At 41.0% G+C, this 18,012-nt stretch overlaps 1 protein-coding gene across 7 annotated transcripts in view; it reads left to right on the top strand.

Annotated features, from left to right (window-relative positions):
• Window positions 1-18,012, top strand: part of LOC139442723 (phospholipid-transporting ATPase ID-like) — a 141,408-nt gene that overhangs the window by 93,779 nt on the left and 29,617 nt on the right. For 6 of the 7 annotated variants that reach the window (XM_071223641.1, XM_071224068.1, XM_071223785.1 and 3 more), the window contains exons 6-9: window positions 5,083-5,181; window positions 7,636-7,770; window positions 15,645-15,715; window positions 17,111-17,193. In XM_071223641.1, the coding sequence (XP_071079742.1) occupies window positions 5,083-5,181; window positions 7,636-7,770; window positions 15,645-15,715; window positions 17,111-17,193 (388 nt within the window). Of the gene's footprint in view, window positions 1-1,694; window positions 1,794-5,082; window positions 5,182-7,635; window positions 7,771-15,644; window positions 15,716-17,110; window positions 17,194-18,012 lie in introns of all 7 variants that reach the window. The other variant, XM_071223712.1, reaches the window with a different exon arrangement.

Below are 18,012 nucleotides of genomic sequence, written 5' to 3'. Positions count from 1 at the left end.
TTGTCTGGTCCAGACCCACACATTATCAACCACTGGATTGTCTGGTTCAGACCCACACATTATCAACCACTGGATTGTCTGGTCCAGACCCACACGTTATCAACCACTGGATTGTCTGGTCCAGACCCACACGTTATCAACCACTGGATTGTCTGGTCCAGACCCACACATTATCAACCACTGGATTGTCTGGTTCAGACCCACACATTATCAACCACTGGATTGTCTGGTCCAGACCCACACATTATCAACCACTGGATTGTCTGGTCCAGACCCACACGTTATCAACCACTGGATTGTCTGGTTCAGACCCACACATTATCAACCACTGGATTGTCTGGTCCAGACCCACACATTATCAACCACTGGATTGTCTGGTCCAGACCCACACATTATCAACCACTGGATTGTCTGGTCCAGACCCACACGTTATCAACCACTGGATTGTCTGGTTCAGACCCACACATTATCAACCACTGGATTGTCTGGTCCAGACCCACACGTTATCAACCACTGGATTGTCTGGTCCAGACCCACACATTATCAACCACTGGATTGTCTGGTTCAGACCCACACACTATCAACCACTGGATTGTCTGGTTCAGACCCACACATTATCAACCACTGGATTGTCTGGTCCAGACCCACACATTATCAACCACTGGATTGTCTGGTCCAGACCCACACTCTATGAACAACAGACTTGTCTGGTTCAGACCCACACACTATCAACCACTGGATTGTCTGGTTCAGACCCACACGCTGTCTGGTTCAGACCCACAAATTTTAGGTTATAGTGATATACTATGTTATCCTGGACTCAAACCGCTGCATCTTCTGCATGTTATTAACAAGTAATTATGCCACCGCAGCATGTTCACCTAATCAGTATGCTTGTACATGGTATAGCCAGTCCAGTGCATTATGGAACCAGGTCACTAATCTTTGTTTTTCAGTAGCTCTGTTTTTATGAATCAGTGTGTGACAATGTTTTGTATGATCCAGTGTGTGACAATGTTTGTATGAATCAGTGTGTGACAATGTTTTTTAGGAATCAGTGTGTGCCAATGTTTTTTATGAATCAGTGTGTGACAATGTTTGTATGATCCAGTGTGTGACAATGTTTGTATGAATCAGTGTGTGACAATGTTTTTATGAATCAGTGTGTGCCAATGTTTTTTTATGAATCAGTGTGTGACAATGTTTGTATGATCCAGTGTGTGCCAATGTTTGTATGATCCAGTGTGTGACAATGTTTGTATGAACCAGTGTGGGACAATTTTTGTATGATCCAGTGTGTGCCAGTGTTTGTATGAACCAGTGTGTGCTAATGTTTGTATGATCTAGTGTGTGCCAATGTTTGTATGATCCAGTGTGGGAAAATGTTTGTATGATCCAGTGTGTGACAATGTTTTTATGAATCAGTGTGTGACAATGTTTGGTATGAACCAGTGTGTGCCAATGTTTGTATGAACCAGCATGTGCAAATGTTTGTATTAACCAGCATGTGCAAATGTTTGGATGAACCAGCATGTGCAAATGTTTTTATGAACCTGCATGTGCAAATGTTTGTATGAACCAGTGTGTACCAATGTCTTTATGAACGATTGTGTGCCAATCTTTGTATGAACCAGCATGTGCCAATGCTTGTATGAACCAGCATGTGCCAATGTTTACCATGTTGCTTTTAATAGGTTATTCCAGCTATAACATCACTTAGTCCTGTGACCACCATCATTCCATTGGTGTTCGTGCTCACGGTGTCGGCCATCAAGGATGCAATCGATGATTTCGTAAGTCACACATGGTTGGGCTTGACCATCGCCAGCTCCCCTGTACTGCTTTATAACCTGCTACTGCACTTGGAGCCTGCAATATTATAATATGTCCTTTGTGCTTTGCTTGCATCTGTCATATACCCAGTTCACCTTGAGTTATTTCGATGGATTCATTTTGCCAATCTCAAAAACTGGTGTCTATTTACGCTCTGTTATATTGAGAATCAATTATTCATTTAATATTCTATTTTTAGGTTATGGGATGATGTTCAGATGATGCCAAGTTGCATGACCATGTGTCAGACCTATACATCATGTCCTGGAATTTGATTCTGGGGGAAAGTTTTGCTTTGGATCACACCATTTTGTTGAGATGACGACAGCTCGTACTTTCCCGAGTTGCATCATGCACAGGAGCATGTGGGAGTTATGCTATGGTTTTTTTTGTGTGTGTTTATGTCCCAATTAAAAAAAAATCATGTCTCGGTTCTGTTGTTGTAGTGGAACAATCAGTGTGTTTGTAAACATGCAACCACAAACACAGAGTTCAGTAAACCTTCAGTGTGCACTTTGAAACATATACTTTTGTCAAATCAACAATCTGCCATTAACTGGAACAATTGTGTTGAATTTTTTTATTTGCTTTTATTATCAAGCATATTGTCTGATAATAGTATCTAAAGAACTTTGTTCCAAATATGGATTTAAAGAGTTCCAGGTTTAAGGTCTTTTTTCATGGATAATGAACCTCTATAAAGTTACCACATTAGATTTAACAGATATAGTAGACCCATGTTTAGATGTACCATATGCACACAACTCATCTTGTATAAAAGATGAGAATGAGGGTGAGACATGAATTTGATCTTTTGTTGGGATTGCTAATTAATTCTTGGACAGCATCTCTTTCAGCAAAGTTTCATGCTTTAGCAACAAGTGGGTCAAATCTGCTGTGTGTCATTGTGCCATATAGCTACCATTGTGACTAGTCTTCTAGAAATGCTGACATTCAATCTTACATAACACATGGCACATTGCCCTCAATCTCCTAGTAGCCTAGTTTCTTCATGGCGTTAGTTGATTTGCGCTTTTGCTTCAAATTATTATGCCTATCCTTTACAGTAGCACCCATTGCCAGTCATATAAGGACCAACTTGGCCCCAACTCCAGGCCCATTGCCAGTCATACCATGAACACCATGGCCCCAATAACAGGACCATTGCCAGTCATACCATGAACACCTTGGCCCCAATAACAGGCCCATTGCCAGTCATACCATGAACACAATGGCCCCATGTGACAGACCCCATTGCCAGTCATACCATGAACACCATGGCCCCAATAACAGGCCCATTGCCAGTCATACCAAGAACACCATGGCCCCAATAACAGGACCATTGCCAGTCATACCATGAACACCATGGCCCCAATAATAGGCCCATTGCCAGTCAAACCATGAACACCATGGCCCCATGTGACAGACCCCATTTCCAGTCATACCATGAACACCATGGCCCTAATAACAGGCCCATTTCCAGTCATACCAAGAAGACCATGGCCTCAATAACAGGCCCATTGCCAGTCATACCACAAACACTATGACCTTCAACTCCAGGCCCCATTGCCAGTCATACCACAAACACCATGACCCCAAACTCCAGGCCCCATTGCCAGTCATACCACAAACACCATGACCCCTAACTCCAGGCCCCATTGCCAGTCATACCACAAACACCATGACCCCCAACTTCAGGCCCCGCTGTTTCGTCATACAATGAACAACATTATGCTCCCCATTCTGGCCTATGCATGCTCTTCTACCAAGGGTAGGGGAGATGTGGGTGAGCCAATTCAAGCTGTGGGTGCAGTACAATAAGTGCAGTCAAGTGAACCGAGTCCTTAAATGGATTACTTGACTTGACCCATGAAGATCTGGATTAGAATTTGCCTTCCCTGCTTGTCGTAAGAGGCGACTAACAGGATCAGGTGCTCAGGCTTGCTGACTTTGATGATGCTTGTCATTGTATCCCAATAATTCATGGTGCCAATCACTGAACTGTCCGACCCAGACTTGATTATTAATAGACTGCAGTCGTACAGATGGACTATTGCTGAGTGCAGCATTTAACAAACAAACAAAAACAGGAAAAAAAATAAATATGAGGTCCACATTGCCCCAATATGACAGACATAACCCGTGAAGATCCCGGGTAGAATAGGTCTTCAGCAACCCGTGCTTGCCGTAAAAGGCGACTATGCTTGTAGTAAAAGGCGACTAACAGGATAGGGTGGTCAGGCTCGCTGACTTGGTTGATGCATGTCATCGATCCCAATTGCGTGAATCGATGCTCATGATATTAATCACTGATTGTCTGGTCCAGACTCAATTATGTACAGACCGCCCTCATATAGCTGGAATATTGCCGAGTGTGGCGTAAAACAACCAACCAACCAACCAACCAACCAACCAATCAACCCAATATGACAGACCTTCAGGCTTTTTATTTTTTAAAAGCTGTCCCTTGAACCACAGTGGTTGGCATAACAAGACAGTCCCACCAATTTGACGTAGACAAATCTCTGAAAGAAAGTCACATCAGTTAAAAAAAATCAGTTTGATCAATTGGCAATACTCCTGTAAGGATCGTTAAAAAATCAATTGTGTAAGTAGGAAATAGATTGTGTACGTTGCACTGTGACAGTGAGAAGGCTGTATGGAGGAAAACATTGTCTGGCTGGAATCTTTCACAGCTGTAATCCAGGTCAGTGAGAATGTCACAATGATGGCTATCCCTGGCAACTTCTTGTTTCATTCTTTTTTTTATTCAAGGGAGCTGGGAATCTGTTTTGTTAGAAAAGAGAGATGTTGCTTAAAGAACAGCCTGGCGCTGGCCACACATTAATGTATCAGTGTCTGAATTGAAAGTTTGGCTTATTGAAACATGCATAGGAAAATACACCTGCTTCAAAAAGAATGGTTGAAAATGATAATCAAGAAACAAAGGAGTAGGGCAAGAACAAGGTAACATGGCTGCACTGGAAAAGGCAGGAATTCATATATTTGTCTGTACACTTCCAATTTTTGTGTGTACATCTTTTGTACGTGAAATTTCTCTGCATCCCCAAAGTCTTCTGAGATCAGATGACAGTTGCTTTATGCTTGGCTGTGTGTGCATCTCTCTTTTCCATGTTGAAAATCTTTCATCCTGCCAGGAGACTTAATTTGTGACTGCGGACCGAGTTTTGCTTCCCTTGTGTTGGTGAGAGGCAGTTGCTATACAGTGTGGGTTGTGTACATCAATAGGTGATGCCCGTGGTCTCGTCCCTCACCCCCCTCACCACGGTCATACCGCTCGTCGTTGTGCTTATAGTCACCGCCATTAAGGATGCTGTCGATGACTTTGTAAGTGCCCAATGTCACCTGTTGTCGGAGTGAGGATGTCTTTCACATTACTCTACTCATTATGGAGTAATTATACTAAGTTTGGGAGTTTTGTAAATCTTATGAAAATAGGATATAATTATTTGATTATGTTCATTATTTGATATGTATTTTTCCAACATATTTTGTGAAATTTAAGTTAATTTTTAGATGTTTCCATATGAATTTCCATTTTTGTTTTTTATATCTAATAATTAATGTTTAAGGTAATGATTTTAAACTATCTTAATGGTAAATTGCACCTGTGAAGATCCAGAGTAGAATAGGTCTTCAGCAACCCATGCTTGCCAAAGTAACCCAATTACATGGATCGATGCTTATGATGTCAATCACTGGATTATCAGCACAGAACATTCAGTTCTGTTGAGGCAACGAATCTTTAATCAAGAATGACCATGCACAGTTGTGTCCCTTAGTAGTGCCAGTATTTGCTGAGACTGAGAGTTAATCTACTCTTCCATTTTCGCATGACCCCTCACCAGCCTCCTTATCTGACTCTGAAAGTCACTACCTCAATGATATGCTTTGGCTATAGCTGACCATGCAATAAACAATATATGCCTGATATACAAATACTGCACTCTCCTTCATGCAATACAAGGCCTACAACAGTAGCAGCTAGTAACTTTACTTCATAGTTTCACTGATGATATTACCTGTTTGCTAAACATCATGCTAACATGTGTAGTTTTCACTGATCATTAATTGACATTACCTGTCTCATTTAAATATGTAATATTTAACATTTACTAATATTGATTTCATGGAACTCAGATAAAATGCCAAGTGGGCAAAGTTCTTTTTGCAAGAAAAGTAAATGCCATTTGTCAATCAAGCTTTATTTATTTTGTTCTTATAAAAGTAACTATATAAGTTGAGGATTATTTTGAAAATAGAATGTTGGCTCCTATTTCATTGAGACTTTATCTTGATTCTGAGAATCAGGTCTCTGTTTAGATTTCTATTTCCAGTGTGGGTCTTCAGTCTTTCGACCAGGTTTCATGTGACATATTTGGTCTTTGATAGCTAACAACAGAATTTCTCTGAAGCTCAATGGAAGGGGTTGGGTTGGACTTCACTGGAGGTCTGTAGGGTTGTACATAAGTGGGACATGAGTAGAGGTCTGAAGGGTTACACGTAAGTGGACTTGAGTGGAGGTCTGTAGTGTTATACGTAAGTGGGACTTGAGTGGAGGTCTGTAGGGTTATACGTAAGTGGGACTTGAGTGGAGGTCTGTAGGGTTGTACATAAGTGGCACTTGAGTGGAGGTCTGAAGGGTTACACGTAAGTGGACTTGAGTGGAGGTCTGTAGTGTTATACGTAAGTGGGACTTGAGTGGAGGTCTGTGGGGTTATACATAAGTGGGACTTGAGTGGAGGTCTGTAGGGTTATTCATAAGTGGGACTTGAGTGGAGGTCTGTAGGGTTATACGTAAGTGGGACTTGAGTGGAGGTCTGTGGGGTTATACGTAAGTGGGCCTTGAGTGGAGGTCTTTAGGGTTATACATAAGTGGGACTTGAGTGGAGGTCTATAGGGTTATACATGGTGAGGCTTGAGTGGAGGTCTGTAGGGATATACATGGTTGTTCTCTGTGTCAAGACAGGATCTTTTATCAACACAGGCTAAAAATCTATGATAACAATGTGCGCAGAAATGTGTGGCAGTTTCACAATTAAACAATAAAGACACATTGCATGTTAACGTAGCTGCGTAATTTTACAAATTAAACTCGGAAAGAATGAGCATCAAACATTAATCTGATTTTCATTGTTAGCATCGACTTGTACAACTTGTTGAGCTCTCTGTATTACCCAAAAGTCTGAAGGTGCCTGTTTTTGCAGTTTGTGTAATTTATATGCAAATAGAATGACTACATGGATGATGTTGGCTTCGTCTGGAGATCCCAGGCTTGTTTCAGCGTTACAGTGGGACTTTCACTGTCAGATACAGAGCGATGGCCATTGAAAATGTCGATTGTTATTTAATGGGAATTAGTTGTAAGGATTATGCTATCAACCTGCTGATATCCAAGTCAATGCTTGAAAGCTTAGCAGAAAGACATTATTTGATAAATTGGTTGAGGATTGAGAAAGAATTTATTAATTATGAACATTCTTGACCCATTTCCTGTTAAAAAATATTAAAAATCATATATTTCATTCATTAATTTGTAATATTATGGATGAATAATAATAATGAATAATAATAATGAATAACGGAGTGTCTAATTGATACAGAGTTAATGTTTTTTTCTCTATTTTATCAAAAAGTTGTGGAATAAGAACATTGTTTTCTAGACTGTAATTACAATAAAGCCTTTAGTTTCTTTATCATATATCCTTAATATGTTTCCTGGCAGTAATTTATGTGTAATATTCATTTCTAGTTTCTTGATGTAGGATCTTTCTTCTGTAGAAACGTCATCGGAGCGATGCACAGGTAAACAACAGGAAGTCAGATGTATTGCGAGATGGCAAAATCGTATCGGCACGATGGCACACCGTTGTTGTGGGCGACATCATACGACTCAGAAACAATGACTTTGTTGCTGTGAGTATATTTTATTCAGAGGTTAAAATAGCTATTGTTTGATGCTGAGGTTGACACCATATTTCATCGCTGGCACCAGGTACTGCAGTGATCATTGTGTTTAACAACAATGAAGGAAGAGCAATCACATTGTTGCTTTCATGTTATTTGAATGTTATTTTTTTCTCTTACTGATTTTCAAATTTGCACACAATTTGTGTCTCAGTAAAGTGCTAATGTAGCACTAAGATGTCATACTTTTCTATATGTATGACTGAGCAAATCATGAGAAGTTGAGGAACTACCAAATTTTGGTATGACATTAGTTAATCTGTCATCTGAAAATGTCGAACCACGAACCTTGGTTTGTCTGTACAAGAACCTTGGTTTGTCAGTACATGTACCTTGGTTTGTCAGTACCACAAACCTTCGTTTGTCTGTACCAGAAACCTTGGTTTGTCAGTACTTGTACCTTGGTTTTGTCAGTACCAGAAACGTTGGTTTGTCAGTACCATGAACCTTGGTTTGTCTGTACATGTACCTTGGTTTGTCAGTACATGAGCCTTGGTGTGTCAGTACATGTACCTTGGTTTGTCTGTACCATGAACCTTGGTTTGTGAGTACATGAACCTTGGTTTGTCAGTACCATGAACCTTGGTTTGTCAGTACCATGAACCTTGGTTTGTCTGTACATGTACCTTGGTTTGTCAGTACATGAACCTTGGTGTGTCAGTACATGTACCTTGGTTTGTCAGTACATGTACCTTGGTTTGTCTGTACCATGAACCTTGGTTTGTGAGTACATGAACCTTGGTTTGTCAGTACCATGAACCTTGGTTTGTCAGTACCATGAACCTAGGTTTGTCTGTACATGTACCATGGTTTGTCAGTACATGTACCTTGGTTTGTCAGTACATGAGCCTTGGTGTGTCAGTACATGTACCTTGGTTTGTCTGTACCATGAACCTTGGTTTGTGAGTACATGAACCTTGGTTTGTCAGTACCATGAACCTTGGTTTGTCAGTACCATGAACCTTGGTTTGTCTGTACATGTACCTTGGTTTGTCAGTACATGAACCTTGGTGTGTCAGTACATGTACCTTGGTTTGTCAGTACATGTACCTTGGTTTGTCTGTACCATGAACCTTGGTTTGTGAGTACATGAACCTTGGTTTGTCAGTACCATGAACCTTGGTTTGTCAGTACCATGAACCTAGGTTTGTCTGTACATGTACCATGGTTTGTCAGTACATGAACCTTGGTTTGTCAGTACTTGTACCTTGGTTTGTCAGTACCACTAAGCTTGGTTTGTCTGTACATGTACCTTGATTTGTCTTTGCCACGAACCTTGGTTTGTCAGTACATGAACCTTGGTTTGTCTGTACATGTACCTTGGTTTGTCAGTACTTGTACCTTGGTTTGTCTGTACATGTGCCTTGGTTTGTCTGTACCAGAAACCTTGGTTTGTCAGTACCATGAACCTTGGTTTGTCAGTAATTGTACCTTGGTTTGTCAGTACCAGAAACCTTGGTTTTTCAGTACCAGAAACGTTGGTTTGTCAGTACCATGAACCTTGGTTTGTCAGTACATGTACCTTGGTTTGTCAGTACATGTACCTTGGTTTGTCAGTACATGTACCTTGGTTTGTCTGTACCATGAACCTTGGTTTGTGAGTACATGAACCTTGGTTTGTCAGTACCATGAACCTTGGTTTGTCAGTACCATGAACCTTGGTTTGTCTGTACATGTACCTTGGTTTGTCAGTACATGAACCTTGGTTTGTCAGTACTTGTATCTTGGTTTGTCAGTACCACTAAGCTTGGTTTGTCTGTACATGTACCTTGATTTGTCTTTGCCACGAACCTTGGTTTGTCTGTACATGAACCTTGGTTTGTCTGTATATGTACCTTGGTTTGTCAGTACTTGTACCTTGGTTTGTCTGTACATGTACCTTGGTTTGTCTGTACCAGAAACGTTGGTTTGTCAGTACCATGAACCTTGGTTTGTCAGTAATTGTACCTTGGTTTTGTCAGTACCAGAAACCTTGGTTTGTCTGTACATGTACCTTGTTTTGTCAGTACCATGAACCTTGGTTTGACAGTACATGTACCCTGGTTTTTAAGTACCATGAACCTTGGTTTAACTGTACCATGAACCTTGGTTTGTCTGTACATGAATCTTGGTTCAACTGTACCCCAAACCTTGATTTGTCATTGCCACGAACCTTGGTTTGTCTGTACACAAAACTTGTGTTTTTAGTACCATGAACCTTGGTTTAACTGTACCATGAACCATGGTTTGTCAGAACATGAACCTTGGTTTGTCTTTACCATGAACCTTGGATTGTCAGTACCATGAACCTTGGTTTGTCAGAACATGTACCTTGGTTTGTCATTGCCACGAACCTTGGTTTGCCATTCCACGAACCTTGGTTTGTCTGTACCATGAACCTTAATTTGGCGGTACCGCGAACCTTGGTTTGTTAGTAGAATGTATCTTGGTGTGTCAGTACATGTACCTCGATTTGTCAGTACCATGAACCTTGGTTTGTCTGTACATGAACCTTGGTTTGTCAGTACATGTTCCTTGGTTTGTCTGTACATGTACCTTGATTTGTCTGTACCAAGAACCTTGGTTTGTCAGTACATGTACCTCGATTTGTCTGTACCATGAACCTTGGTTTGTCAGTACATGTACCTCGATTTGTCAGTACCATGAACCTTGGTTTGTCTGTATATGTACCTTGGTTTGTCAGTACATGTACCTTGGTTTGTCTGTACCATGAACCTTGGTTTGTTAGTACATGAACCTTGGTTTGTCTGTACATGTACCTCGATTTGTCAGTACCATGAACCTTGGTTTGTCTGTATATGTACCTTGGTTTGTCAGTACATGTACCTTGGTTTGTCTGTACCATGAACCTTGGTTTGTTAGTACATGAACCTTGGTTTGTCTGTACATGTACCTCGATTTGTCAGTACCATGAACCTTGGTTTGTCAGTACATGTACCTTGGTTTGTCTGTACCATGAACCTTGGTTTGTCAGTACATGAACCTTGGTTAGTCAGTACCACGAACCTTGGTTTGTCTGTACATGTACCTTGGTTTGTCAGTACATGTACCTTGGTTTGTCAGTACCATGAACCTTGGTTTGTCAGTATATGTATACTCGGACCCCATGGTATCGCGGCATTCATCGTATCGTGGCATTTGTGATTTCCGGTATTTCACGCGGGACACGCCTCTTAGCGGCTGTCTTTTAATGCAAATCAGTAACCAGGAAGTGCTCACTTCGTAAACAATTTCAATTTCCTCGTAATGTTCCGTCTGCTGTAAGTAAGGAGTTATTAATCCGTTGATACATATTTCTGGCATCTGTTGTAATATTGCCTTACCCCCATCTATCAATGGCCAATGATATAACCCGCAGTTCCCCAAGTAAACTTTCTCTATCGACCTGAACTAGATCATCTGCATATTCATGGCGACTAATGAGGTAACGGAAGTTACGTAGTCCGCACATTTTTTCCCGCTCGGTGCCCAGAATCTATTGGGAGATCATAAGGGCCATAATGCCAAACTTAGAAATACGTTCTTCACTAGTAACCAAAAGATAAATACATACTTTGGGCATACTAGGAGTGCTTTTTATATATTTATTGTTGACTTTTAACATTTTTCCATTTTGTGACAAATTATTGTCATCCAATTTTTTTTAAACAATCTTAAAATATCATTTCTGATATTTTGATGTTGACTTATAAACATATTTTTCTCTTACTTTTCGGTAAATATGCATTGAATACCTATTGCTGATAACACATTTAGAATTTTACTTGTGCTGTCTTTGCACTTGTCTGGACAAATCACTGATGTCTGGCATGATCATACCCAGTGGATGTTAGAATTATGTCCTCTTTTTGTCCAATTCGAACCTCCATACACAACTTTTCTCTGTACCGCGATACGATGGAGTTCTCTCCCTTGTCAAACAGAGCGCGAGGCCCGGCTTTTACTCGGAGCTGCTAATGTAAATAATGAACTTTTATCAGTAAAATATGCATTGTTTGATAACATGAATGATATCTGATACAGAGAACACGAATAAACATAAAGGTTAGTGAGTGCATTTTGTTCCGTTTAGCGTACATGACAAGTACCGCGATACCCCGAGGTTGCAGGCTACCTTGGTTTGTCAGTACATGAACCTTGGTTTGTCAGTACATGAACCTTGGTTTGTCTGTACATGTACCTTGGTTTGTCAGTACCATGAACCTTGGATGGTCAGTATATGAACCTTGGTTTGTCAGTACCATGAACCTTGGTTTGTCTGTACATGAACCTTGGTTTGTCAGTACATGTACCTTGGTTTGTCAATACCATGAACCTTGGTTTGACAGTATATGTACCTTGGTTTGTCTGTACCATGAACCTTGGTTTGTCAGTACATGAACCTTGGTTTGTCAGTACATGTACCTTGATTTGTCAGCACCATGAACCTTGGTTTGTCAGTACATGTACCTTGGTTTGTCTGTACCATGAACCTTGGTTTGTCTGTATATGAACCTTGGTTAGTCAGTACCACGAACCTTGGTTTGTCTGTACATGTACCTTGGTTTGTCAGTACCATGTACCTTGGTTTGTCAGTACATGAACCTCAGTTTGTCTGTGCATGTACCTTGATTTGTCTGTACATGTACCTTGGTTTGTCAGTACCATGAACCTTGGTTTGTCTGTACATGAACCTTGGTTTGTCAGTACGTGTACCTTGGTTTGTCAGTACCATGAACCTTGGTTTGTCAGTATCATAACCATTGTCTCTGTTTTCACCAAATAATTTTTTGTTTGAAAGTGCACAAGGTTTCCTTCCTTTTGTTCACTGCTCCAAAACTCATCTATGTAAAGGGACATTTATATTTTCTTAATCACAGCACATCAAGTTGTGTTTCTTCTGACAGCTAATATGACTTTCGTTATCCCAAATTTCAATGGCAATTATTGACTGTCGAGAGAATGCACATGATCTGAGTTATTTCAGGATTATGTATTAACCATAACAAAACAAGTGCAGAGTTCACCTTGGAATTTTCCATAAATATCAAGTTCATCATAAATATATCACAGTCAAAATGGCTGACGACCACTAGTCTGGTACACATGATTAGCTGAACAACTAAATATAGATAGCACAATTGAATTGGCTTTGATGGTTATGGCATTAGGGTGTGCAGCTGATTAGATTACCAACATATAGATTCCATCTTTGTCATTTGGCTATGAGAGACCAGTGATTAGATGAATCACCTGATACTCCACAAAAACTCTTGTGAAACTTGGATTGTAATGTACCATTTTCACTGTTTTTTACAATTTCTAATCAGCACTTTTCTTACATGACAAGAGTTACCAGGGATAAGATTATCTTTTATCCATATTTTACTAATTCTTCGAAAATCTACATGGCATTTTTTTGTCTAATGTGAAAAGAGCAAACTTTTTATTGAAAGGAAAGTCTGCTGGCATATTATTGATCGTACTGACATCATATGGATAGAGCAAACAGTGATGGCATTGTGGACCACCTCCCTCGTCTAGAAGTAGAGCGTCCGCCTGGAGAGGGGAAGGTCCGGGGTTCGATCCCTGGCCGCATCATACCAAAAGACGTTAAAAGATGGTACTTGTTGTTAGCATTAAAGGGGCTAAAACAAGGACTGGTCGGCTCGGAGTCAGTATACTGTGTCTGAGTTGGGTATTCATGTTAAACTGCGGCATGGTATCTCAGTGGGCTAGCACTATAAATCGGCATCAGTCCGGACTAGTACAAGCAGCCACACACACACGTGCATGCACATCGCTTTATAAGTGCAATAATCTTGGACCCCATTTTACCTCACCTCACCTCACAATGGCATTGTGACATTCCAGGGTGTTGAACAAATATTCCTGTTGCAGGCTCTGGTGGTGGTTGCAGAAAGAGTGGTCCTCAGTGTCCCTTGCAGTACCTTGGATATGTCTGACTTCCCTTGTAGACAAGGAGGTCATCATTATCCCTTACACCTCCTAATGTGACTGAATGTACGTTGGATGGTCAATATGTCTGACTCCCCTTGTAGACAAGGAGGTCATCATAATCCGTTGCAGCTCCTAATGTGACTGAATGTACATTGGATGGTCAATATGTCTGACTTCCCTTGTAGACAAGGAGGTCATCATATGGATAGAGCAGTGATGGCATTGTGGACCGACTCTGTGGTCAAGAAGTAGAGCGTCCGTCTGGAGAGCGGAAGGTCCGGGGTTCGATCCCTGGCCGCGTCATAACAAAAGACGTTAAAAGATGGTACTTGTTGTTAGCCTGTCTGGTGCTCGGCATTAAAGGGCTAAAAAATAGTATCTCAGTGTGCTAGCACTATAAATCGGCATCAGTCCAGACTAGTACAAGCAGCATGCACGTCGCTATATAAGTGCAATAATCTTGGACGCGACGTTAAACCCCATTTCACCTCACCTCACTTCACAATGGCATTGTGACATTCCAGGGTGTTGAACAAATACTGAAGGAAAATAATATTTAAGGGATCAGAATTCTTGTTCCTGTTGCGGGCTCTGGTGGTGGTTGCAGAAAGAGTGGTCCTCAATGTCCCTTGCAGTACCTTGGATATGATCTGACTCCCCTTGTAGACAAGAAGGTCATCATAATCCCTTACACCTCCTAATGTGACTGAATGTACATTGGATGGTCAATATGTCTGACTTCCCTTGTAGACAAGGAGGTCATCATAATCCCTTACACCTCCTAATGTGACTGAATGTACATTGGATGGTCAATATGTCTGACTTCCCTTGTAGACAAGGAGGTCATCATAATCCCTTACACCTCCTAATGTGACTAAATGTACATTGGATGGTCAATATGTCTGACTTCCCTTGTGGACAAGGAGGTCATCATAATCCCTTACACCTCCTAATGTGACTAAATGGACGTTGGATGGTCAATATGCCTGACTTCCCTTGTGGACAAGGAGGTCATCATAATCCCTCGCAGCTCCTAACGTGACTGAATACACATATGTCGGACACCCCTTGGAGACGAGTGATCCTGATAATCCCTTGCAGCTCCCATTTTGGATATTAAAATTGGAATCGAATGGCAATTGTGGTCACCACCAGGAATGATTGATACCCAGTTGCAGCCTGCCTGCAATAGTCTATCCCCATGCCTTGAATACATTCATCAAGATCGATTGGTGGAACAAGACCATAAGCCTTTGTAGCGCTACAGGAACAGCAATAGTTGCAACAGTTGCAACAGCATCCTCAATTATTTACAGCAAATATCTCCCATCCAATATGATAAATATCATAAACTTATTTGGTTTCATAGCTTAGTTTTGAGACCCGGATCAAATGAGAGAATGCTAAAACTCATCAAATCACTCTCATGAGCGAGAAGTTTTCTTTTGTCGTGAGATTGAGATGGTGACTTCCCAACAAAGCTATGGTGGGGAATGGGTCCAGGGAATGTATCATTATGGAATGGGGACAAGATACCTGACTTAGTTTTGTCTATTCTGCACATGTTCCTTTCTTGCACTATTTGATCGCATTCCTTTTTATACCGCAACAAAATGCATTGTTTCACTATGAGATATCTCGATGTTTTCTTATTTTTTCTGTTACTTTTTGCATTTAGACGGTTTATAAGTGAGATAAGTCACATCAAGAAAGTAAGACCTCGGCAGTCAGGTATCAGCAATATATGGCTGAGATACCCTCTTGCCTTGGTCTTACTTCCTCGACCATAACCTCAGAGTCGTGCTTTATCCTTCACATAGTACACTCCTGGATCTGCCCCGTGGTCAGTGAAGGTGCTGATGTTGTGTCTCCATGTGTTTCAGGCTGACTTCATGCTGCTGTCCACCAGTGAACCCAACAGTTTATGCTACATTGAGACTGCCGAGTTGGATGGGTAAGCTGTTGTAGATACTGACTGTGGTAGAATGAAACACATCCATTGAGGTGTTGTGTATGACACCTCTGACATCCCTCTATCTATTACTGTTATTTCTGCCTGCCACCATGTCGTGGGAGTTTTGTCCTTCCTTGAATATATGTTCTTCTGTTCGCACCAGACTACCAAAAACATCAACATCAATATACTGGCTCTATATATCCCTCAATCTAGAGACCCGTGAAGATCCGGGGTAGAATAGTTCTTCATCAACCCATTCTTGCCGTAAAAGGCGTCTATGCTTGTTGTAAAAGGTGACTAACGGGATCTGTTGGTTAAGCTTGCTGTCTTGGTTGATGCATGTCATCATATCCTAATTGTGTGGATTAATGCTCATGATGTCGATCACTGGATTGTCTGGCCCAGACTTGGTTATTTACATTCCATATAGCTGGAATATTGCTGAGTTAGGCGTTAAACAAAATAACAAATTATACCTAGTGAGTGAGTGAGTATAGTTTTACGCTGCTTTTAGCAATATTCCAGCAATATCACGGCGGAGGACACCAGAAAACGGGCTTCACACATTGTACCCTTGTTGGGAATCGAACCTGGGTCTTCAGCGTGACGAGTGAACGCTTTAACCACTAGGCTGCCCGACCGCCCCAACTACATCTAGAGTTTTAATTTCAAAGACTGAAAAGAAAAGTCTCGGAAACCACTGAAGTTATTGCTTGGTATTGATGAGAGGATGTTAAGTAAATCTACCGCAATATTGGGGGTTCACTTTAAAAATTAAAGATTTCTGCCTGCGCCGTTCAGGAATGTGTACATGAAGGCTACTGTCTTCATGCTCGATACATCATTGTGGAAATGTGAATTCCAATTCACGGGGAATAATTTCTTTATTAATAGTGGCTTTTTATATATTGACAGCATGTTCTGTCCTATTCATCCTGCATTGAAATTCAGAAAGTGTTCAGGATCAAGTACTGTATGGCATCTACTTCTTGTCAGCATTCTCAAATATTAACCAGATTCTATTTTCAGTTAACATATGGCTAAAGTATTGTTGACTATGGTTACACAAAACTCACTCACTCAATGAATACCATTTGGTTAGGCTGATTATCTGTTTATCTGTGAGATCCTTTATCCATATTGGACAGTATAAATCTTTAAATATCAGTGAGTGTTTAAGATATTCTTTGCACTTGGCAGCCAATGTGACAGGTAAATCAGGATGTGATAGTTAATAGATATGATATCATTAGAAATAATTGAAACTAACTGCATTGTCTTGATTGTTGAATTGTAGCCGTGTTGCTTTGGTAACATAACCCAATGCTTCTGCATTATCTGGTACAGGTGAGCTTCAGTACCTTTGTATTATTTGTGTTTGTGGTTTTACAGGGAGACCAATCTTAAGGTGAAACAGGCCTTGCCAGAGACTGCAGTCATTGGAGACGATCATCCAAAGATGTCACAGTTTAATGGTCAGTAGTCACAGCCTTATGGTCCCCTTCCTCTCTCAAATCTATGCCCCACGCTAATATCCACCCCCCTCCTTTAGGGTCTCCTGTGACATCCCCTCTCTCACATTGCCCACAATCCCGCCCCCCTCATATGTTTCATATTATGCAGCCTACCCCTCACCAACCTCCTGATTTTCCAACCTGTCCGATCACATGTTTCTTGTTATTTAACTCGGATCCGAATAGATTACTACCTGTAAAGATCCGGGGTAGAATAGGTCTTCAGCAACCCATGCGTGCTGTAAAAGGCAACTGTGCTTGTCGTAAGAGGCAATTAATGGGATTGGGTGCTCAGGTTCGCTGACTTAGTTGATGCATATATCATCATATCCCAATTGCGATAGATGCTGATGATGTCAATCACTGGATTGTCTGGTCCAGACTCAATTATTTACAAAACGCTGTCATGTAGCTGGAATATTGCTGATTGAGGCGTTAACCAACAAACCAAACGTTTGTGAGTATTGGGAGGCCAAAATGGCTGTATCATCACACCTGACAGTGTGGGTGGTTACTTTGGTTTGGAAGTACTGGTTTGCCTGTGGCATGAAGAACATCAAAGTCATCTACCATCTGAGACTCGCAGGCAGATCACCTGTTTATTACAGTGTATAGTCACTGTTGTTGAATTCTGGATGAATCAGTTCATCGTAGTCATTGATTATCTGAATCAGTTGAAGAGTGTCGACTGTAGACCGATCAGATCAACTACAGGGCCAGCTGTTGAGATTTATGTTGGGGACGTCGCTCTCCACCTGATGTCAGTCCATCACACAGGAT

This window comes from Haliotis cracherodii, unplaced genomic scaffold (genome assembly GCF_022045235.1).
Source record: "Haliotis cracherodii isolate W230 unplaced genomic scaffold, xgHalCrac1.p SCAF_1, whole genome shotgun sequence".
Classification (NCBI taxonomy): domain Eukaryota; kingdom Metazoa; phylum Mollusca; class Gastropoda; order Lepetellida; family Haliotidae; genus Haliotis; species Haliotis cracherodii.
This window is presented reverse-complemented; position numbering and strand designations above follow the sequence as displayed.